Here is a 24,059-nt window from a genome sequence, read left to right as displayed (position 1 = left end):
AACAAAATACAAAAGGCATGTATTTTACGTAAAACACTGTCTGGGGTTAGCCATAGTGGGCAATTGTGCATTGCCAAGCACCGATTTGATTTTCATTATACTGCACTGACGGCAAAGTCATTTATCTTTTTTCAGCTCCCAGCCTCCTTTTATCTTTTTCTTATGCTTCTGTATTTTTCCTCTATCCTGCAGTGTTGCTGAATGCTGATGAGCAGAAAATGGTACAAAACTACAGACAGTCTCTTTCAGATTAAAAGTTCAGGTATAGAAGATCCAACTTCTCTCCATTTTGGAGTTCCCAAAGAAGCTATATATTTGGCATTGTCCAGCTATATAAGGATCAGTTAAATACTTCACTAGCTGTCCTTCTCTAGAATAGACAGACTTTCAAACAATTACATGTTTCTTTCTTGTTCTAATGTGCTCTCTGTTAATAAGAGAAATTATCTTCATGTCACTGTAGCCTTGGATGTTTCAACAAAAAATAAAGTGATTAATGCAAAAGCAGTTTTCCACTTATCAGAAACACAATTTTTAGATTTTCTTTTTATTGCATTTAACTTGTTCATTTGTAGATTACTAGCATTCCATAAAAATCAGGAAAACTAGAAATATAAAGAAGAAAAAAAAATCATCCCAGTGTTCTAATACTTAGCCTTCAAGTGTGTTTGCATTTCACCAGGGATGTGCAAACAACTGACTTTTTCAATTCACCAGGTGAACTTGCCATTTCAGTTTGTTAGTATTGAATCAAGTTTGCCTTGACCCTGTTTCCCATGAAAACAACACCAAAGTATTCAATGTCCTGACAGACAATACATTCCTCTCGAAATAAAGCCGAATGTTTAATTTCCTGGGATTTGTTAAAAAAACAAACGTAACAGAATTACACCCAAAATACTACAGCTTATGGTTAGAATGTCATTTCACAAAACAGATACCTCATATGTCTTCCAGGTCCTAAAGATCTCTATGATGTACATGTCTGCATACAAGACGGTACCTGTACCTCCACTGTCAGTCAATGGAGCCTGCTCAGTAGTCCATAGAGACCAGAGTGATGCAGAATATTCCAGAACAGATACACCTATATCAGGTCAGCTGACAATGACTCAAAGTGTTGAAGAAGTTGGTCAGCTTCAGCATAGCAATTGAAATTGCTAATGTTACTAGACTTCTCACACAGCAGTGACTTGAACCACAATTACCTATGACTTCTAGCAACAAACATTATATTCTTTATTCACCTGTTTAGGCGTGTATATTGTCACATTGTCAGAATCTTTGTCAGCAAGACTTGGCAGTAAAGTTCCATCAAAGTTTCCTGCCACAGAACAGAACATGCAATTGCCATGTTCTTGCTAGCCATGGACTCTTCTACCACACCAGCAGAGACAAACAAGGAATGTGTCCAGATCTGAAGTGGACATATAAACAGAAAAGTGAGCCGTCCGTATAAAATTAGTCAGAATAGTCACATGTACAAAACGCTGCAGGTAAATTTCATGCAACCAAGTGGCTGGTTGGTAAAACGGAAGATGAAATTCAACATCAGCAAGTGCAAAGCAACGCAAATAGAAAAAAAATATCAATAACTATACATACAAGGTAATAGAGTCTACATCAGCAATAGCTCAGGGAAAAAGTCTTGGAGTCATTGTGCACAACTCTCAGAAAACGTCAGCTCAGTGCTCAGCAGATATTCAACAAGCGAAAAACAATGTTACAATTGATTAAGGAAAGAATAAAAAACTAAATATTATTACGCCACAGAACAAACTCAAACATATAAGCAGGTGTGGCACCACCCCTCTCTTTCACTCAGCATTTAAAAACAGGCACTGTAGAACTTAGCAAGCACAAAGAAAGGTGATAAGTATAGAAGAGATGGAAGTGAATCCCATACAAAGAGAGATTAAGTACTTTTGAGTTCTGAAAAAGGACAGCTAAACTATATATAAAATCAGGACTGGTACACAGAAGTGAATGAAGGACAACTGGTCACTGATGGTCACAGCAAAAGAAGAGGGCAGCCAAGGAAAATGTGGAATAAATGCATTTAAGTAAATGAGACAAGTAAATAAAATACAGATCTCATTGCCACTAATTGTCACAGAGAGCAAAGTGCAATAGCTTTCAACACAGATAATGTACATGCACAGAGAGCAGGTCCTTTGGCAGCTATTAAGCCAGTGGCCCATGTATAACTTCTGGTCAGGGTCACTGATAGCTGGAACCTATGAGTAATCCTCCACTGGCTGTTATCTCTAAACTGGTCTGCATATAGGACACAGTAAAATATTTTCCTTTGTGGTTGTTCTGACAATAAGCATGTTTGCTTCTGTTTAAAAACACTGAAAAAAATATTCCAGTATAATCTAACACAACTTGCAGGCTAGCTCTGGCTGTGGTTTCTTTGCACAGTGCCTCTTCCTAATGGATAATACAAGGGGTTTTTCCCCAACTATAGTGACCAATGCAACTACACTCCAAGAAATAATTTATAATGTATTTGTAATAATCAGAAAGGTGTGATAGAGATATGCTAAAAACATCTCATCCCTTTGAAGGGTCTCGTTTGTTATTCACATACACCGAGCACTAACTTCTTCACCTGAGTAATAACGAGAGCAGCTTTGATGTAAAAGAGTGACACCTTCACAAGTCAGAGTGGAAAAATACTTTCACAGACAGTTTTATATTGTTCTTACTCCACAGTTATGATGGCACTAAAAAGTCACACATTTCCTCCTCCCAAGTTAGATCAATGGACTATCCACACATTGGATGAGATCGTTTTGTCAAGAGGTTATTAGTTTTTTTCTTCAGTTTCGCTTTGGTATTGCAATGAGCAGGCTCACTGTTTAGCCACCACTCACTAGATCTGACAGAAAAGATGTAGCAAAAATGTGCAGGCGAGAGAGGGGGCAACAACTCTGCTCAGTGGCAGCTCTCGGTTACACTGCATTACATACGACACTGAACTGCAACCTAAGGTTCAGCAACATTGTTTGAACTTGTTCTGCTGAACGAAAACCAAAGAAGTCCTTGGACCTGAAAGGCAGCAAATCTGAAGTGACTAGATGCCACAAAGCAGCCACCGAAGAAGAAAAAAATGCATATGAAAATCTATGGTTAAGGGTTGATAGGCAGGAGGAAGCTTGTCCGAGTTCAGGTGACAGAGCTCAATAAATATGGAAAAGCACTTCAACTTGTGAATGTTTATCATAACTGTTAACAGTGGTTCAGCTTCATGAAAACACCCTAGCATCAGTAAATCTCTTCTGCATTTGAGAGGAAGCATCTTTCAGAGCAGATAAATTCTGCACGGAAATCAGTTCTGTTCTTTTCTGGACTTCCTCATGTAGGTGCTGCAAGGTATCATTGTACTGGTGAGTTCAGTTAGGGAACAGACTGTATAATTAAATGTATTTAAATACTCTAAATGCTGCTAAAGCACATACGTAGGTACAAAACAGTACTCAGGATATTTCTTCTTAGCCATCAACCCCTAAATAACAGAACTATGAAACTAGGCAACTACACCACCAGCTGCACTATGATTCACTGATCCTTTTTATCCTCACAATACTTCATGGTAGTATAATCATTCCTAGCCATGTGTGACTCATCAAAGTATTTTGTAGTAAAGACAAACGTTATAATATGCCCTATTGTAACCATGCAAATTACAAATCTTAATTTCCATACCTAAATTATGCTTTCGCTGAACTTTTTCTGCTGCTCAAGCAGCTCTCCCATCCAAGTTAATCAGGCATTTCAAAGTTGTTTCATAGCAAGGAGTCCCAAGTTTTCTGAGAGGTGGCCTTCTTCATCCCCTTGCTCTTCCTCAAGCCTCCTCATGCTTTCCGCGTTGCAGTTTCGAAAAGGTTCGCACCAGGTTCTCAACTCTAAGATACCACCATATCTCATCTGTATGGCTCACGTTTCTTGTGGCCAGACGTTAATGTAACTTTACTTGGCAGACAAATTTTATATAATACTTCCCAAGGCAACCCTGAGTGACCAGTCCTCCGTGGATCATCACAAGCCAAGCGATACAGACACATGGAAGTTTCAAACTTTCTTTTTCTACACCAAGATATCATACTCCCAGTGAAGTCATCTTTCCACTGTCTTGGGGCCTATTAACTTTAATATGTTCATTGCTATCCCTGTCCACAACAGCCGTAATACTTTTAAATAGAAAACTTAATAGAGTCTACTCTATTTCTTAATCCTCTGCATATTAAAACTTTTTTTTAAAGTGATCGCCAGGGTCAGTGGGTGACTGCAATGTAATTTTAGAACTGCTCAGATTAAGTGCCTAAATTTCCAGTTCAGGCCAAATGGACTTGGCTCAAGAATAAACATTAAACAGCTCCCTGGAAAGTTAAGTATAACCTTGTGGGGTTTTTTTAAACCAAACACAAAAAGGAAACACCATTCCACATTTTGTGGGTAAAACAGCAGATCACAACAAGGCAGAACAAGAATCACAGTCCCTTGGAGAATCCTAACTAAACTTCAAACTGAGGAAGGTCTCAGGTTCCAGCAAAACCCCGATAGCTATTCCTTCAAAAGAAACAAAGGGAGTAAAGAAGAAACAATATACATTCCTTTCCCATTAGGAAACAGAATAGCAAGAGTTTTTAAATTCAAGCACGAAAGCAAACATATACTTCATATGCATCACAGATGCATACTCTATGCAAGTAGATGGACAAATACTTGCATTAATCAAACTTGGGCATGGGATGATAGGAGGCTTCCACATAAGGGCAGAATGCTACAACTGCTGGTGCTTATCACAGAAAGGCGATACAGTAAAAATATTTTGGACTGAAATGTATCAGATGTTCCCTGTGATTACTCTGTTCTCTTACTCTAGAACTGCATATTTAACACATTTTAAAGGTATGGAGTTGCTATGGAATAAAAAACAAAGGTTAATGAAGAGAAGAAAACCACGTTTGGGCATCACTCCCTTTTCACCACCTGAATACAGTTTGCAGAACTTCAGCAAACTGAGGGGAATCATCCCTTTAGGTTGCAGGGGGTGGGGGGGAAGCTTATATCTTCTCTGATGCAGTAGAAGCCAAAAATATAAGTATTTATTTTACGAATGCATATGCATTCATACATATGACTTTAAATGAAGCAGCACATGTTATAACTCATTGACATTCCCACACACAGATTTGGGCTTCTATCTGAATTACTCAGGTCAGACAAAAATCTCTCACATTTTTTCACCAGGTATAAATCAGTCTCCCTTTTCTCTCATGGTATTTAAAGGGTAACAATGAACTTACTCAAAATAAACATTATCAAATTTTAAACATATAGGAACTTTTCAGTAAAACAAAACACAGCATGATGTACTGTTGTTAACCAAGGACTGTGATTTAACCAGCCAGAGGACTGGAGAACTACAAGAAACACGTATGTGGTGTGTGAATGATTCAGTAGGTATACTTCTTTCTTTGAAATTAATCCATAGGAATCCACTTACCTTCTTCCTCCTCCACCTTTTATTCCCTTCTTTTATCTCCTTCACCTTTTACTCCCTTCTTCTTTTATCTTTATTAACTAAGATACTGCTTGCTGTGCTGAGGATACAAACTCTTAACTGAGGTTCCAAGCTGCTGTGGTTACCAAACTATCCACTGCTCTCAGGAAAGGGAGGGTGAAAGGGAAGAAAGTGTGCGTACCCCAGAGATGCCCCCAGTAAATGCTAATAACCATCTTTTTCTTCTTATCCCCTCCCCCACTGTAGTCATTTCAAATAAATAAAGTATTTGTCTTCTCATTCTGTCCCATACTGCCACACAGCTCCACTGCATGCTGTGAAACAAAACACATCGCTAAATATTTTTCAGGATAATCCACTGTGGGATAAGTTTTTTTTAATACACTTTAGGTCATTTACCCTTCAAAGAGAAACATAATCTGCTTTCAAATTACGCTGTTCCAAATAAGAAGATAACAGGCTCAGTTCTCATCTCTGGCTGCACTTGCTATGTCTCAACAGCCGCCAGCAGCCCACAAGCTGCCAGGCAGGAGCACTGGAGGATCTCCCAGGGGTACCATTTGGTGGAACCAGGCCAATGCAGCTGGTTCTCTGCCACCTGTCCCCACCCCACCGCGTGAGAGGGGTGCCAGCAGAGGGGACTGCGTGCAGGGCTCGAGCAGTCAGGCAGCTGTGACAGCTGCTACGGGATGGAACAAACTCAGGAATGAAACCACCGTCTGCAAAGCGGTGGAGAGTCACCCTGGCTATTCCCACAGCAGCAGAGTTCGCCTGTGCAAATGACACCCTTGGTGAGTAGCAGGAAAGGACCCATGAAGCCAGCCTGTGCCGGGTTGGACCCTGAAAAAGCACATTTATGCCACGAAGCTGTGCCATGCTGGCATCTGATAAAAAAAGTCTTCAGAAGAGGTACCTGAAGTGTGAAAGCACACCAATGGAAGAATGAGTCTTGTTAACCCTATGGGAGTCTTCATCGAAAAAATCAAACAGACAAGACCCTCTAATACTACAAATGTAACACCACAAACCATAGAGCCTTTCATCTGCTCAAGGCAGCAAAAAATACTGAGACAAAGGCAAAAATGACATGGTGTTTGTACAGGTTTTCCACCACAAAAAAAAAAAAAGAAAAAAGGTAAAGGCAAGCCTAAAAGTGAATGTTACAGACATTTGACTGTCAGAAAAGGAGGGGCTGGACTGACAAGTTATGAATCTCCGAAATGAGTGGTCACTGGCCATAAAAACTGGGAACAAATAGGCTAAACTTCTCGTTTCTGTATGAAAAATATGATTACAACTTACCTAAACCCTGAAGGAGAGACTGGTCCATAAATAAATAAAAGTGCACATCACACTACTCCCTCACGAATACTGTATCTGTCACTCAACTAGATGTCAACTAAGGCACCTGCCTCACTAATCCATTTTCACTGCACAGAGCACAGTTACTATGGTACGTATATGGGATAACACTGGTTTGACTGACAGATGTTCAGGCTGGTGCAGGAATGTGTTCACCTTTACATTTTCCTGGGGTGAGATACCTCCCACAGATTATTTGGCACTTCATTTTTGCTTTCATAGCAAGAGCATGACTCTTACGGAAACATGTTAATAGACTCTTGGATGTCAGAAAGCAGAATTCATGTTGATGCCAAGGACAGAGACCTTAACGAATAAGTTAATGAAGTCAAATATGACAGCAGAACAGAAGAGGCATAAGCAGACATGAAAGAATGTAGTACAAAAAGCTGAGCACAGCTCGAGTGTTCAGCCTTCACTATGAGTTATATTGTCACAGTACGTACTACTAAGTATATGCTCATTAGTACATGAAAGGAAAAAGAAGCAGAGTCTTTCCTCCTCCATCTCCCCTCCATCTCCTGCCTGTAATGTGGGAAATCGGAGGAACTGCAGGGACTCCTCCTCTCCTCTGAGAAAATTGCAGGGAAGGAGTAGAAAGGACTAAGAGTTGCAGACTTTTATTTCTCTTCATTAGCCAGAAGAGACCCCAGATGAAGCAATGCTCTTGAAGGTACAGAATTGCAATCGAGACCCTGGTCTGACGCTTGTCAGAACTGCAATCGCAGTGCTGCCTGTCTCGCCACTCCCTGTTACTGCAAGCAAGGCATGAGTCTACAAATTAGCTGTAAATTAAGAATTTATGTTTTTCGACAAAGTCTTCTTGCTGCTACATACAAAGTTCACTACACCACTGCCATCAGATAATTACAGATGATCTTCGTACACAAAACAAAACCAAAACTTTGTTCCCAAACTTAAGTCTTTTAATTCAATAATATTATTTGCAGAATGCAGCTGAGAGTTTATGTTAATAAAATAAATAACACATTTAAATACTGCATGTACTACAAGTGCTGATGGAGAGCATTTTTTTAAAGGAGTAAGCACAATACATGTACAGTGTTTTCCTAGTGCATTCGACTTGCAAATCCAACCAGAAATCAATAACAATGGATTGCAAGTTTGCAATTTATGTTATTAACAGATTCCCTGGTATATTCAGTTTAGCATGGATGCTGATCACATAGGTTTTTGTTTGTTTGTAGCATATTTTATAGCTGTAGTATTTAAAAATTAATAAACTAAAAGTCATCTTCAATATACAAACCTGAAACAGAACGAGTAAACAAACATTGATACAGTGAACCTGGAAAAGCTACCATTTCTTTGGGTTACTAATGTAGTATATTACGGTTTCCAACTTAACTAAAACAATTCACAATAGTAAGCACTAAACTGGGTAGAAGGTACTTGTAGAGCCAGCCTTTCTGTTGTCACTACAGAGAAAATTTCATATAAGCAAAAGCAAACACAGACACACCTATCCATGTTCATACACGTGTATGCTTTTCTAGCTCAGTATAACTGTGTACCTCCCAGCACATTCTTTGTAACACGCATTTTATTTTTAACTGTTTGATTAAGGCTATTTTGGGGAACACAAGAGTGGCATATTTGTAATAAAGACCAAAAAATGAATGAGTACCACCATATCACAATCAGAGCAGTGTTCCAGGACTTACAAAGATTAAATATTAGAAGTCTGCATTACACCAGATATATGCCTGGTGCTTCCTGCACTAGCTGCTGTTTAGCAGATACACATGTGGCCTCCCAGTGGTAAACGATGGGCTAACAAAAGTTACTTTTCAGGTATAGGTGGGCTTAGAAAGTAGAGTTCAATTCTGGAGCTGGACTAAATTCAGGTTGCAGAGGAAGAAAACTTAATTTTAATTGAGGACTAATTCTACTTTTGATAGCTAAATCATTCTGCTGTAACCAATTTGCTCACCCACAAAGAATTATCTGGTGTATAATTCCTTCAATACTGATTAATAAATAATAACTGATGGAGAGACTTTGTTGTAGTTAATAACCAGCAGCTGAAGAGAGGGCCTAAGGCAGAGCCTCAGGCCTTTAACACAGGTAGTCATTAACTGACAGAAAATGCCTGGTTTTGAGGTTATTACTGCTATTACACAAAAATATTAATACATTTTTCAAATACAGAATAATTTTGTAAAAGGTACAGGCGGAATTGCACAATAAGTGCAGAGTTATTTTAGAGAGAACTGATGGTTTTGTTTTTTTCAGACTGATCACCGCACTGCAGATGAGGGAATGCCCAGCCCAGCTCTCCAGCAGCTCAGAGAGGACTAAAAGCACTATGCTACCTCCAGTCATCTTGTCTTAAGGACAAGTATAAAACCATGGTCCCGTGGTGCTGGACCTAAACTAACATGAGCTAACATGCACTGATTCTGACCTAAGTCTGCTTATGTGACTCCATTCACTAGCCCTTCCTGATATTTCACTTTTGCGGAATCAAGCAAGTACCACTGCACAGAGACCACTTTATCTTTTTGTGTGATGCCAAACCAAACTGAGTGAGCCCCCCAAACGCAAGCCTAAGAGAATTAAGTGCTGGGACATTTACAAATACTCTCTGCAAGCCAGAGAGCACTACGGAAACAGTAATTATTCTATTTTAGCCAGATTATTACAGATCCTCCTCACTGGCCAGGATAAGACTTAACTGTACTGTAAGGTATTGAATTAAGACTTTTACTAATGAGAAGCTGGTGATTACATCTTAGATAAAGTAATAACAAAACAGCAGCGGTGCAATAAAGGTTGGCCTTATTGTGATATGAATCTTCTCATAAGATCTTTCTTAGCCTCAAGGTCTTTCTCTGTATCATGACAAATTACTCAGCATAGATGACTCTACAGTAATGTTTAATAAAACTAAAAGCAGGATGTACTTGGCTGTAGAGCTCTCTTCAAAATGCAATGTGCATGGATTCCCAGTCAGTGAAGGTCCTGCCTGACCAAGCTGTGGTCAGGCCCACACATGGCCAGTCCTGCAACATATGCTGCAACCACTTTGGAATAAGAGCGGGAGCAGGAAAAGTGAAACCACGCAAAATTCTTCCTTCAGCATTGCCTTCCGTCGACACTTCTCCTTCCACTCCCCACCACCCAGCCAGCCAGCTGCTTCCTTGCACTGCAGAGGGTGGTGGAGCACTGGAACAGGCTCCCCAGGGAGGCAGTCACAGCCCCGCGCCTGACAGTGCTCAAGAGGAGACTGACAACAGCCTCAGACACACGGTGTGAATTTGGGGTTATCATATGCTGGGACACGAACTGGACTTGATAATCCTTGTGGGTCGCTTCCAATACAGGACATTCTATGATTCTATGCTGCTCACTCTTATATGCTCTGGCACTGCCACCTGCACTTGCTCTTCTAGCCTCTGTACCCACGATTCCTCTTGACTCCACTCCTTTCCACACACTCTCCTTTTTTTCTTTTTAGCAGATAGATACTCCCCTTGACAAGCGCCACTTTAAAGCTGATAGTTGGCACTTTACTCCATACCTGTCTCCACACCCCATCCACAGCAAAAGAATGGTAGACAATGAATCCCCTGAAACATCTCTTTCCAGCACTGCATTTATCTCCACTGATGTACTCCTCTTTGTCTCTGAGTGCTCACTCATTCCACTAATTAAAAAGGGAAAGAATTAGCAGGACAGAATAATAATAATAATAATAATAATAATAATAATAATAATAATAACAACTTATGAGACAGTGAAAAGGCATGAAGGATATTGTGCGTTTCCTTGTCCACCTGACAAAGGAATGATGAGAAACATAAGGTTTGAAGAACTGAAGTGCAGATAAACATGAAGTACAGTAAAAATAAAACCAGACAGGGTGAAAAATAAATTAACAATAGTAGGAAAATGCCTGGTGGATTGAAAGGACAGATAAAGACAACCATGAAGAAAAGAAACACAGAGCTAATGTGACAGACATTGCAATCCAGCCAGCAATATTATGCTTTTAAGAATTACTGACAAAGAACATACATAAGAGGCATGATTAGGAAATACAACATATGAGTAGAAGCAGGCAAGTATGTGAAGATACGTGGAGTTTTCTGGGTTATTGTTCTGTGAAAATATAAGAGCACACAGATCCCATGATTTTCACCAGCTACAGCTGGCACAGCTGCAGCAGGTCTCGGGCCCCACAAAGATCAGCTGCTTATAAGGGCATCCCTGCTTATAAGGACATCCCTCCTCCTCAACACAGCATTACCTCAGGCAGCACCCTGGCAGAACTACACTGCTCCTGAGTCCAGAGCAGCACAGCTGACTGCACCACAGTCCTTTCCACAAGAATCGAGTTTTTTGAATCATTGTCTTTAGTCTCAGATGAGCTCAAACAACATATTATATATCTGTCATGCATATAAGAAGTCAATTCTGCTTTTAAATTACCTACTCTGAAAGGGATTCTGGTCAGATCCATATGGACTAGAGTTATGCTAAAGATTCACATCCACTCACTGCTTGTCTTAATTCCCCTTTCCAAATTAATATCAGTGTATTAAATACAGAATATCTTAATATCTGTGAGAATTATATAGGATATATCAAAAATATTGTTTTGATTGACTACCTAAGCTTTCCAAAAGCCAGTTTCTATTTATAACTTGATTTGTATTTGAATCTCATTCTTTGATTAAAATTAATTTTGAGGTCAATGTCATTCTTTGAGAAAAACTGAACAGTTAACACCTAACCATTTTTGAGGAACAAACCTGCTTTTAATCTGTTTTTTTTTTTTTATTCCTCGGGGAATTTCTGTATGCTTGACCATAGCATTTTAGTAAGACTGGTCAGCTGGAAGACAGGTGAGATTTTAATCATTAGCACTTCCCTGCCCCTTTGTCCACACACACAAAAAATGCTTTGTGAACCAAAATCGGGTTCAAGAAAGTACCAAAACAAAAGGAAAAGTACATGCAAGCTGAAGTATTTTAGATGTCTACTATATATCTAAAAAATAAATACAATATACATTGCATTAATTGAAGTAAGATGTCCTAATGCAAGAAATTGCACATCAAGATGCTTCAACATGGGGGTTTGGTTAATTTTTATGAACATTAATTCATTTTTAGAAGCAAACTTTTATCATACATTTACCTTCACGGTCATGGCTATGGGAGCAACTAAATCTTAGTGAAAAAGTGGCTTCAGAAGAAACCAAGAAGTTTCAAATTGCTTGTGCCAGGTTTCAGGTAATTTCAAATTCACACAGTAGTGTCCATGAACCCCTGATATTGCAATACAAAAGACTCAAAAAGATGAATTACCTCAGAAATTCATCTGAACAAACACAGCTCTAGAGCATCTGCCGTGAGTTCATACCTTCAAAGATACTCATTCAGCAAAACTGAACAAAAATCAAAGATGATCGGATCACAAATGGACTGAAAAACAGCAAAATACATTTAACCAATAACCCAGTGTAAACTATTTTGGTATTCCTGGGCATTAACATACCACTGTGACACAGGTACTGTAAAAAACAAGAGCTAAAACTCTAGACTAACCAAACAATTGTGTGGGATAAGAGACTATCTGAACCTACACAGGCTCTTGGTCTTCAAGTTTTTGTGAAGATTATCCACTGCTTTGCATAATTGTTGGCAAAGTTACGTACAATGGTACTGTCAAGCCGGTGGAGTATACATTTCTATGCCTTACATGCACTGAACCAACAGACTCAAGCATAACTGTAGGGCTCTAGTAGCCACAAATTCCTAACAAATCAACACTTGGATGTTCTCTTTAGATTCCTGTTAAACCTAAAGTCTTGACAACAACTTTGCAAATATGACAACAGCAGGAAGTTACAAATTATTGTCTATAAGACATAGAGTTTGCCTCTGTCCTCAGGTTAGCAAATGTACTGAAACATCAAAAGTCTGCAGGACAGGAGCTCTGAGAAACACTACAAGAAAATGAGTTACAGAGGAAGTAGGCTGTATCTTTCAAATTGGCGGTCCTGAGGTCCATCTGCCATGTTTTATGTATTTGCTTACACTGATATCGGAAGCTGAACTGCTTGCAGCTGTTTCTCAGATGTGTCTAAGCCACTTCAAAGTGAGATAACAGGGTAATATTATGCAGGACAAACTTGCAAGCATTACACTGCATCAGAGCACAAAGAACACAAGACCTGCCTACTAGAGTATATAGCAAAAACTTCTATGCTATTAGAGCTAAAGGAGAACCTCAAGTAACCAGTGTTTTCTAAAGCTGAAAAATACCAGGCCATTCCTAGCTTAAGACTAAACCCTTCAGCAGGTACATTACAATTAAAATCATCAACTCCTACCTGGACAGAAGTCTGTTTCAGCAGAAAGGAGTAAGAAATGGTCTGATATCTCACCCTGTTCTACTGGGCCAGTGAACTCCTCAGCATGGAGTGTAGTGATAGGACAAGGGGTAACAGTTTTAAAGTGAAAGAGGGTAGATTTAGATTAGATACTAGGAAGAAATTATTTACTGTGAAGGTGGTGAGACATTGGAACAGGTTGCCCAGATAAGTTGTGGATGCCCCTTCCCTGGAAGTGTTCAAGACAAGGTTGAACAGGGCTCTCAGCAACCTGGTCTAGTGGAAGGTCTCCCTGCCCATGGCATGGGGCTTGGAACTAGATGATCTTTAAGATCCCTTCCAACCCAAATCATTCTATGATTCTATAACTATTACAACAGCCAGAGGCAATCAATTCCTCAACCTAAGAGCAATCGTCTTGTATAGTTAATTAATCTGTTGGTAGCAACACTAAGAATCAGGAATCCGCTTCTACCTCCTTACTTCTTTGACTTGGTACTTGTGAGATCCTATTCTAAACTAACTCAGCTCACTAAATGCTTTCAGCCATCGCAGGTAACCACTGGGACTGCAAGCACAGCCTCAGCAGTTCCCACATCCTTACATTCATCGGTTAAAGCACCTCAAACACTTGCTAACCATGCTTTCTCCTCCCCTTTTGTGGGGCCAGAGGGTAGTGTCATAGTCTGCTGGCCATGGCATGAAAGGGCTGTAAACAAGTGAAAGGCCCCAGTGTCCTACTCTCTTGAGCCAGTGACAAAAACAAGACTTATTTCTGGATCACTTCAGTATGGCCTAAATGAGGGATGCCAATGCAGAGGGCTGTCCTAGGTCCACCTTCCTTCCATGCAGCCTTGAATCCATACTAGGGCTCTCGCAGTCACGCAAAAAGCTGGATCAAAGGACTGATTTGGTTGAAAACTTACTGCATTTTCATTTATTTTTTCAGGTCAGTTTTCAGTCAGATGATAGAGCTGTACAGAGCTGAAGGCTGGCACAAGAAAATCAAAGAACACCTTTGACTCAGAGAAGGTGGGATCAGCTCCCTCCACAGCAGCTCAATACTTAGGCTAGCTAAAAGTGGCTATGGACAAGTTTCCTGACCTGATCAGCCTTGGAAGGGAGACCTGCAGCCCCTCTTCATGTGCACAGGTTGCAGCATAAAGTCATAGAGTATTTGTAGAAGTATAAGGTAAACATCCCCTTTGCTCAGGCTCACAGCTTAAAATGCTGCCCAGACTTCTGCTTCCAAAACTAGCTCTGTTTTGTTATTCACAGTAACTAACAAGGAACAGTTTCTCTGTACATTCACCTAAAAAATCAAGACGACCGCACTGTGAAATATTCTATTAAGTTGACAGCATTTCTCATGTATGTTTTGGCTTGTTATACAGTTCTGAGCTTGATATTTGTAAACAAAAACAAAACTGACATAAATAAAGAATTTTCTCTCTCTTTTTTTCATGGCATATCTCCTGGAACTGTGCCATATTTGGAAACAACAGCTCCAGAAAGTTAGTGCTTCCATCAACCTGGACCTCCACAGGAAGCTGATAGGTTGTAAAGTTCTGATCCTGGGCAAGAGATCTAAGACAGAAATGATTTTATCAGCCTCCTGTGCACACAGCACACCAAGAGACATGTCAGTACTGAAGGAAAGAGACTGGAAATGCTGCCAATATCACTGTTTTCTTTTAATAAATAGTCCCACTAACACTGGTGTTGAAAAGGCTACAGGAAAAAACAAGAGAAAACTTCCCAAGAAAATCAAAGTGAGGTGAAATGGCATATTTAAAAGCCTAACATTTCACCAGAGAACCTCACCTATTAAGCTAACCAGCTACAAAAAGCATCAGACAAACAAAAAAATGTTATAAAAATTTTCAGGAAAAGTCCCAGACAATACACACTATCATTAAATAAACTGGCAAATTTTAGGAATACTAATCAAGAAAATACCTTAAGTACTTGATGTCATGATCCCTTACAAAAAGTGAGGGTTTTCAAAATAATTAAATGTATTTGACACAACAGTAGAAATACTTACAACTACTCCACTCTTGGTGACAGTTTCCCGGTATGTAAAATTGCACACTGCCCAAGCTAGGTAATATGTGGACATGAGAGGGGTCTGTGAAAAGTGATCTGTAACCCATCCATCTTCATCAAAAACAGAAGTTTCAACTGGCATGTTGGACAAAGATAAATAAGTTGCTTGATGCCTGATGCTGATTTTGAAAGTGGCCTTGTAGATGGGCTCGTCAAAGCAAGGGAAGGCTTTTCTGGCATGAGTAGGAGAAAACTGCGTAACACCAAGAAACCTAGAGAAGAAGCAAACAGAAAAAACAGCGATTACTAGCTGTGCACAGTACTTGATTCACGGATGTAGCAAATAAGACATTGCTTGACTACTGTGGTTTAAGTGGGGGAAAAAAAAACCAACAAACTGTACAAAGTATACGGTCTTTGAACACTGCTTTATCACTTTCTTACTACCTGTACTGCAATGCAAATAATATAGAGTAATGATCTACAAATTTCCTGCAAATTTGCGGACACCACACTGATGTTAAATAAATAATCCCTTGCCACATACCAAACTTCAGGTTCTAGCAGCAGTTTTGTTCATCAATACATGAAAAAACATTAGCCAATATTGGTTATACGATGTAAAACAAGAAAGCCCAGTCCTCAGTTCAAACCAGGATTTAATAGCCTTCCAGGAGTTCACTGTGCCCCGAGGTACCAGCGTGGCACTTTGCCTTTCTTTGGGCATGAGAACTGAATGGTCATGCAGTGCACTCAAGAAGGTCATTGTTTTGCACCACTGATCACTTCTATACTAGTTGCACACCATTCGAAGACACACCACTATACAGCACTGCTCTGACTGTGCAAGTCCAAAAAAACGCCCCGTGAGCTTTGCAGAATTACAAATAAATATAAGCAAATGATTAAACAAGCAGAGAGTAGTTCACCATTCTTCTACACATGCTTTTCTGCTGTATTTTACAGAGCACACATCGATGTTCTCAGTTAATGGGTCGAATTATTAAAAGATCTGTGAAGGAGGAAGAGACAATTATTATGCCACTATAGAGAATGGGAAGGCTTTAGTTTGACAATAAAATCTGTAACAGTTTTCTTCGGAACTAAACAGATTTTAATCCAGGTAGAGAATAGGAACCTTTCTGGGTAGAGACTTCTGTTTACACATTTGGAGAAAACTCATGTGCAATGATGTCTTTGCAGAAACAAGAAGCTACATTTAAAAGGTTGAATTATGGGGTTCAATAAGAATATTTTCTGGAGACATGCAGCATGTGAAAATGACTATAAGCCAACTACATAACTGTAAAGTTAGCACATATGTAGGCTTTTTGAGTGGTATTCATTCACATCTCACTTTCCAAGGCTCCAGCAGTGGAAATAACCATGTGAGCTTAGATAACAGGTAAATATTTATCAGAATTTTAGAGGTGGACTAATCGTCTCTTATTCCCCTATGAGAATAGGATGGGTGGATAGATTTGATATCATGAAAACGGTGGCACCTATTATTAATCAGTCTATAAGCATTCTTGTGCAATGATACTTTCTAACACCAAAGGAGCAAAAATACGTAGCCTATAAGAAAAAGTATTTAATAACTTTCTAAATCTTCTTGCGTTTTATACACATTTTGGAGCATTATTTTATAGCAAACAATGAAGAAATAAACTTATTGAAATGTTATACTTTTATCTTGCTATAGTGCATCCACACCTGATAAAAATTGATATATGTTTTCTGGTAAAGTTATCACCTCTTTCGAATGAGGATAATTTTTTTAAAACTCAAAACATTTTTCCATCACTGAAGCTGTGACCATTGCGGTTTTGTCTAAAATAAAAAGCCTTATTTGGCTAGTAATTATTGAACGGATTCATTTTATCACATTTTTCTTATCTTACTATAAAACATGGATTACTAAAATCATAATTCTGAATAAGATTGGTAAATATAAGGTAAAAAGTTGGTGCCAGGTCTTCCAGTGTTAATAGAACAAAATTCCATATCATTAGTGGATTTGCACTAGTGCAACAACGCCGAATCGGCCAATTAAATGAAGCAAAGCAACTTAATTTATATGCAAAGTATTTCAAGTGGACTTGATTCTGCATTCTAGGCACACTCTAAACAGCTACTGACACCAACAGAAGCTTCAAGTAAGCACGGAAAACTGTACTGGCCTGTTATTAATAAAGCAAGAATGATGAACTTTCCTCTGCAATTAAGAATTTTAATGAGCTCAGACACACAGGTAAACGGATACTTAGGGAATACTGTCTGTATTCTGACACTCTCTAAATAAGAAAGCTTTTTTTAACCCTCACTTCTTGGAGATCCTATCAGTAGTCTTTTAATATTTGTTATGTGTTAGGCCATTGAAACAATCTCTTTTCCAGGTTAATAAAACCTGGTAAACTCTGCATCATCTTCTGTATTCCCACAGACAGATTGATATATCCACATACACATAACTGGGCAAACACTTGGCAGTCAATATTTCATACTAAAAATACATCAAGTACCAATAACAGTGATATTTATAACACGCATTACTATCAAACATTGATTTGCTTGTTGTGCCATAAAGCAAAACAAACAAAAAGTTAAAAATGGCTTACCAAAGACTAGACCCTTGCTGTTTAAACAACAACAAAATTGTATTTATCTATCTTTCTCTGTGTTAGAAGGAAAAAAACAAGCAAAACTCCTATAGCATGCCAAAAGAAAAGACCAGGTAGAGTATTTCATGCCTCTCTCTCCATGCCTCTCTGGGCACTGACATTTTTATCTCCAATTCCCCAAAATATCACCATAAAAAGTTGTGCTCCTGGGAATGACAGCCTCGCAGCCTGTCTTCTCAGCATAAGCACAGCAGTAATTTGCAGGTGTTTTAATTCCACCTCGTCTATTAAAGGAAGACATGTGTTTCCTCAACAACCTATCTATTTTGACATCTTAGTTGTTATAGGATGGAAGATTATGTCTGTTTGTTTTGTCTGCCTGATGTAAAAGATTTTTTTTTCCTTTTCATTTATGCCAAAGTTTGATGTTCATTTAAATTATGCGTGCATATTCTTATGGTACCCTACAGTAGCTCTGTATTAAATGTCTGTTGATTACTGCCAGTAAATTCTGGCACATAATGCAAAGTAAATTTGTAGCATATCACTACCATTTCACGTTTCAATTAAAGTAGCAAAGATTTCAGTAAGAAAATAAATACTTTTATGCAGCTATCAACATTTCAGGCTGATTTATGACTTTCACCTGTGGTGTCCACAGAAAATAAACTAACTTTATGAAAAAAAAATTTGTAAAGTGAAGGCATTACTATGTTTGTGAAGCCTCACAGTCAGTTATTCACTCCTCATGCACAAAAAAAGTGAAAAATGGTGGTTTAGACCCTTTTATAGCAACCACTAGCCCAACAATGTCGCTGTATTTTCATCAAATACAAAGATGTCAAAAAGCTACAGTCCTGCTGGAACATCAAGGTCTCTCAGAGCACGAGAGAAGCCTGTCTCTCTATCATAGTAGAAGCCATCCATGTTTAAGGACTACAAATGGCTATATGTATTACATTAAAAACGGGTTATTAATTAAAATGCAAATTATTACACTGCAAGAGCACGCTCTGAATAAAGAAGTTCCCTGGTTTAAAGTGCATATTATTTACTTTATACTACAGTGAGTCGTTGAGCCTGTGACAGTTGAAAAGTAACAACAGTACTTCTACTAAATACCTGCAACTATCACCACACACTGATTACCGATTTTAAAACAGCATTTTACTGAGTTATAAATGAGTTGACGAAAAGAAAAAATGCCACTGATTTCAATTTAATAATGCTACCTTACACAAGGTAAGGATCTCGCCCAATATTACTAGATTCAAGCACATTAAAAACAAAGTAACTTGTATCTGAAAAGTTACACAAACAGTACTGGGAAATACATTTTACAACCGCCTTTTCACTCCATGTCTTAAACTACCTTATGACTGAAAAAGTGAATAGAGGCTTTTTTATTGTTGTGGGTTTTTTCTTTTTTTAAATCATAACTGGGGCACAGATATTGAAGTGTTATACAGTAACTTTGGAGAAATGTTACTGTAACACCTATTTGACAGTTCAATTATTCCTATATAAAGTCTAAACACACAAGAATAATAATTGCTTAAACAATTTCTTGGGTTTGTAAAGTGAATTATACCCCCTGCTGTCAGCAGTATTTTGTCTTCTGATTTGCACATTTCCATACAGGTCTGCACAAACTCCCAATTACCCCAGTCATTGACTCCTCAGTGATAAAAGGCATTTTATCTGCATTTTTTCCTACAACCATGCTTTTCCAAATTTCCATTTTATTTCATTGTGATGACAAATCACAGAAACTTAATTTCAATCCTGCTTGCATTGGGCTGTTTAACACTGTCAGTAATCACAGTAACAAAAATACGGTTTGATATGAGGGCTGTTGATTTGAGTTGGTGAGCATGCTTGTTCTGTCTGACTTACTTCTTTTGCCCAGTTCTTCCAGCTATAAACTCTTTGCTTTGCAGTACAAAACAGTAAGATTCAGGAAGCGAGAACCTGTCACTGCATGGATGTTTCAAGAAAGGACAACTTTAAAAGAAGCTGATTCTAAAATGATAGACAATGCCAGAACTATCAAGAAGCCCATCCTATCTTTTCTATTATTATGTCTGATAGTGGTAAAAAAACTTTTTAAAAAGTCTCTGTAACTGCCTGAATAGGGATGCCATAGTGACCCTGCCTACTGTAACAAGGGCCTCGATAGAGACCCAAGGGCTGCAGTAAATACAGATCAAAACTGAATCTTGTTCTGCATAAAACCAGTGAATACTGACCAGGTTTGCCCTGTCACGGTGTAAATCTGCAGTGAATCAGTTGCAGCTGGTGGCGTAAATGTATTCACATTAAGTGAAATCACATCCAACCACCTTTGTTTTTATTATTAAAAAATAATAATAAAAACAAAACAAACAGCAGAGAAGTTTTGCTCCCTCACGTGCTGCTGTTTGTCACCTGGCAAGACTCTGTCACTCGAGGACACACGGTTCCTGGACACAGTTTTATTGGACAGACCCGGAGTTTCCGCTCCGGCATCGCTCCGACAGGGTCAGAGCGGGCGCTGTGTTCCAGTCGTGCCGCCCTTTACCCCGTTATCCACTCGTTCACCCGTTACCCCGCTCCGCTCCCAAGCCGCGCTGGAGCATCTCCGGACGGGCGGCTACAGCCGCGGGCTCCGCCGCCGGCGGCCGGGCGGGCAGGCGGAGCGCAACCCTCACCTGGCGGCGGCCCCGGCCAACCCCAGCGCGGTCCCCGCCCGAAGCCACCCCGACCCAGGCAGCTTCGCCCGCCCGCGCCCGCTCCCTCCCGCACATCCCCTCGGCCGCTGCCTCCAACCGCTCTCCCGACCCCGGCCGGCGGGGCGGAGCGGAGCGGGGAAGGGCTTGCAGCCCCCGAGAGCCGCCGCAGCTCCGCCTCCGCAGCACCAGCCCGCAGGAGCGGCCGGACAGCGCAGGGACCCAGCGAGACAGGCGGCGGCGGGGAGCGAAGCCCGGCCTGCGCCCACCGACCTGCTGGGCGTCCCACCATCCGCACGCCGCCCCCGCCCGCGGCAGCCGGCCGGGCCCCGCGCCCCTCCACGCAACCACCGCTGCCTGCGGCCTCAGCCGCCTGGCGGCGCGGCGGCCCGCCGGGTCCTAGCGCCGCCCCGCCCGAAGTTCGGCGCGGGCTGGCGCGGGGGGGCGGGGGCCGCCAACTTCGGCCCGAGTTGAGTGGAGGAGATGCGCGGCCGCTCCGCTACCTTCTCTCGCCGTGGAGGACGTAGGAGCTGCGGAAGAAGCCCAGGAGCTCGTTCTCGATGAGGGCGTTGAAGAGGATCTTGAGGTTGTAACTTCTCTGCACCTCTAGGCTGCGGTTGAGGACGACGACGAAGACCTGGGTCTGAGGGTAGAGGAAGGAGTGGGCGACCCGCACGCCGCCGGCCAGCTTGTCCTCGGCGACGCGGACCGCCTCGATGTGCATCCGGTGGGCATGCAGCACGATGTAGCGGCTGGCGTTGCGCACCTCCAGCTGCACGTTCACCTCGCCACTGAAGGTGAAGTTCTCCATGAAGACGGTCAGCATCAGGTTGTAGTGCAGCGGCCGCAGGTGCCGCGGTAGCCGCGGCCGGGTCCAGGGCGGCAACTCCCGCCGCCGCTGCCACTCTTCCTCGTCCTCCTCTTTCTTTTCCTCCGCTGCCTCTCCGCCCCGCGTCTCCTCTTCCGACCGGCCGGGGAGCTGCCCCGTGCTGGATGGCTGCCGGGCCGCCCCCGAGATGCTCCCGTTGCCGCCGGCCCGCGGCGAGCCGTCGGCGGCGGCACCGCACTCCTCGAAGCGGACACTGAGCAGCACGGCGATCATGGTCACTGCCAGCAGCGCAAGGATGGAGACAGCGAAGCCCAGCACCAGGCGCTTGTGCACGGCGATGTGCCGCTCGGTGGTGCGGGGTCTCGGCCCCGCCGCCTCGGCCCAGGGGCCCGGCGGCAGCCCCCGGCTGCCGTTCCGCAGGGCGGCCTCCTCCTCTATCATCATGGGGGTGACAGGCGGGCGCTTCTCCCGCTTCTCCTCCAGGGCCATCACGGCAGCGCCGCCCTCGCCTCCCGCGGGGCCGCTGCCCCCCGAGGGGGCCCCGAAGGCATGGGAGGCTCCGAGGCAGGGGGGCTCTCGGCCCGGGGGGGACACGCCGCCGCGCCGCCTTTCACTTCCCGACGAGTCGCATCACCCTGGCTGCCGGCAGCGCCGCCGGGGAGCAGCCCCCGAGCGGGGGGACGAGATGGGACGGGGTTGGGCAGAAGCCGGCGGCGGGCTCTCCGCACCGTCCGGCCGCCCGGTCAGCTCCGCGCAGGCAACTTGTGCGGCTTCTGTGGGGCAGTTCAGCACATGCCGCCGAGCGCACCTCGGCGCCAAGGGGGAGGGCTCTGCCGCCCCGGCCCCCCCGCTAGCGCCGCCGCCCGCAGGGAGCTTTCCTCCCCTCGCGTCCCGAGTCGCCGGGGCCGGGGTCGGGCTCCGCGCCCGGCCCCGGCAGCGCCCCAGCCATGCGCGCCCTGCGCCGCCGCTCGCAGGTCGGGGCGCCCCTGCGGGGCTTGTCCGGCACCGGGGGCGGTAGCACTGGACAGCGGCGCCGGGCCCGTCCTTCTCCTCCTCCTCCTGGCGGGGCTGGCTCCGGAGAGTCACTCCTCGCGGCTCTGCTCCTATTTTATCTTTTCTGTCTCCTGCAGGTACAGAGCGCTCTCCCGGCTGGCTCGGGCAGAGGCGGCTATATATAGGCACCGGGGAGCGGCAAGGGAAGGGATGGGAAGGGGGGAGAGGCGGGCAAGCCCCGCCGCCCCTCGGCTTCAGCAGCTGCTCGGGCTGCTGGCAGTGACGGCGGCGCCCCGGGGGAGCGGGCGGGGGCGGGAGGCGGGGGCGACGCGGGGACGATGGAGGCTTTTCTCCGGTGTGTCACACGCGTCGGCTCCGGGGGAGGCCGCTGAGGCGGCTGCGGGAGCCCCGACCGGGGCGGGAGGAGAGTGAGAGCCGGGCTGCGCCGAGAGCGGGGCGGCTGCCCAGCTGCAAAGGCTCCGAGCCGCAGGACTTCCCGGGATTACACGCGTATGAGTGTGCTCTCCACATAAACATTGAACGCCGGTACTATGTCATATAATAAAGAGCCGCCGACTACACGTTTGGACGACAATAGCGCTGTCATACTAACGTGGGGATGGAGCCGGAAAAAGGATAAATACTCCTACCTAAATCGATAGGATTAACATGCAGAGAGAAATCACTTTTTAAGTGTTGGCTGGGACTTCCATAAATCCCCCTGCCATTACTCCATGGCCTCAGGACAGCCTTCTCACTCCTGCTCTCCTTCCCGTCTGTGATGGACCCCGCTCCTCAGTTGAAGGGATATGTGTTAAATGCTGCCTGGGGTAACAGCGTGTGGCTTAAGTAGTCCTAGGAATGAACCCCAGTCTGGAAAACTGAATTATGAACCTGAGTCCACTTCTTCCACCTGCCCCCAAACCCCACTCCAAAACTTTTGCACGTGAGGACTGCAGAAACGCAGAATTAATACACAGAGTGGGGATATAGGTCTGAAAGCATCCCTGTTCCACTTATTTTGCTTGCATACTTCAGAAACTACCTCCATTCATTTTGGTTTTTGAAGCTCTTTAGCTTCAGTCTTCATAGCAGTTACATATGCATTTATCTACATCATTCAGTCCTGTGGAATCTATGGGAATATATGCTGTACATCAAGTTAAATGCATATGTAACAATTTGCAGAATAAGGGCCTTATTTTCCATAGTGAAGGAGCAAAAAAAAATATAAAGTCCTATACTTTCTTCATAAGCAAAGCAAATCTGCAGAGTTTCATGAAATGTGATACATACACCATTCTACTTCCCAAAGGAATGCCTGATCTCTGTTTTCCCTGAATCTACTACATCTAGAAATGTTATCTGACTTTGCATGCTGTTGCAGAATACAAATGATCATTTACCGACACTCAAAACAGTTTAAGGAATACTGGTTTAAGTATAAGGAATTTATCAGTTTCCTTATATTTTCTTATATATTCCTGTATAAGGAATATATATATAGTTCTGCTCTCCCTGACAGCAATCGAGCCTTTGTTTTTATCATGCAGCACAGTCTAGCAAAGGCTTGTAATCTTAACTTTCTTAATCACCA

The 24,059-nt window shown here is 42.6% G+C and overlaps 1 protein-coding gene across 2 annotated transcripts in view; it reads right to left on the bottom strand.

Moving 5' to 3' along the window:
• TRHDE (thyrotropin releasing hormone degrading enzyme) overlaps positions 1 to 22,602 on the bottom strand; it is a 218,370-nt gene extending 195,768 nt beyond the window's left edge. For both annotated transcript variants that reach the window (XM_065844053.2, XM_071799303.1), the window contains exons 1-2: positions 21,144 to 22,602; positions 15,307 to 15,580 (exon numbers count right to left, since the gene is read on the bottom strand). In XM_065844053.2, coding sequence (XP_065700125.1) covers positions 15,307 to 15,580; positions 21,144 to 21,958 — 1,089 coding nt within the window. In that variant the 5' untranslated portion in view covers positions 21,959 to 22,602. The remainder of the gene's footprint in view (positions 1 to 15,306; positions 15,581 to 21,143) is intronic.
• Positions 22,603 to 24,059: the final 1,457 nt, after the last annotated feature.

Source organism: Patagioenas fasciata, chromosome 1 (genome assembly GCF_037038585.1).
Source record: "Patagioenas fasciata isolate bPatFas1 chromosome 1, bPatFas1.hap1, whole genome shotgun sequence".
Lineage (NCBI taxonomy): Eukaryota > Metazoa > Chordata > Aves > Columbiformes > Columbidae > Patagioenas > Patagioenas fasciata.
The sequence above is the reverse complement of the archived record's forward strand: the minus strand, read 5'-3'. Positions and strand labels throughout refer to the sequence as shown.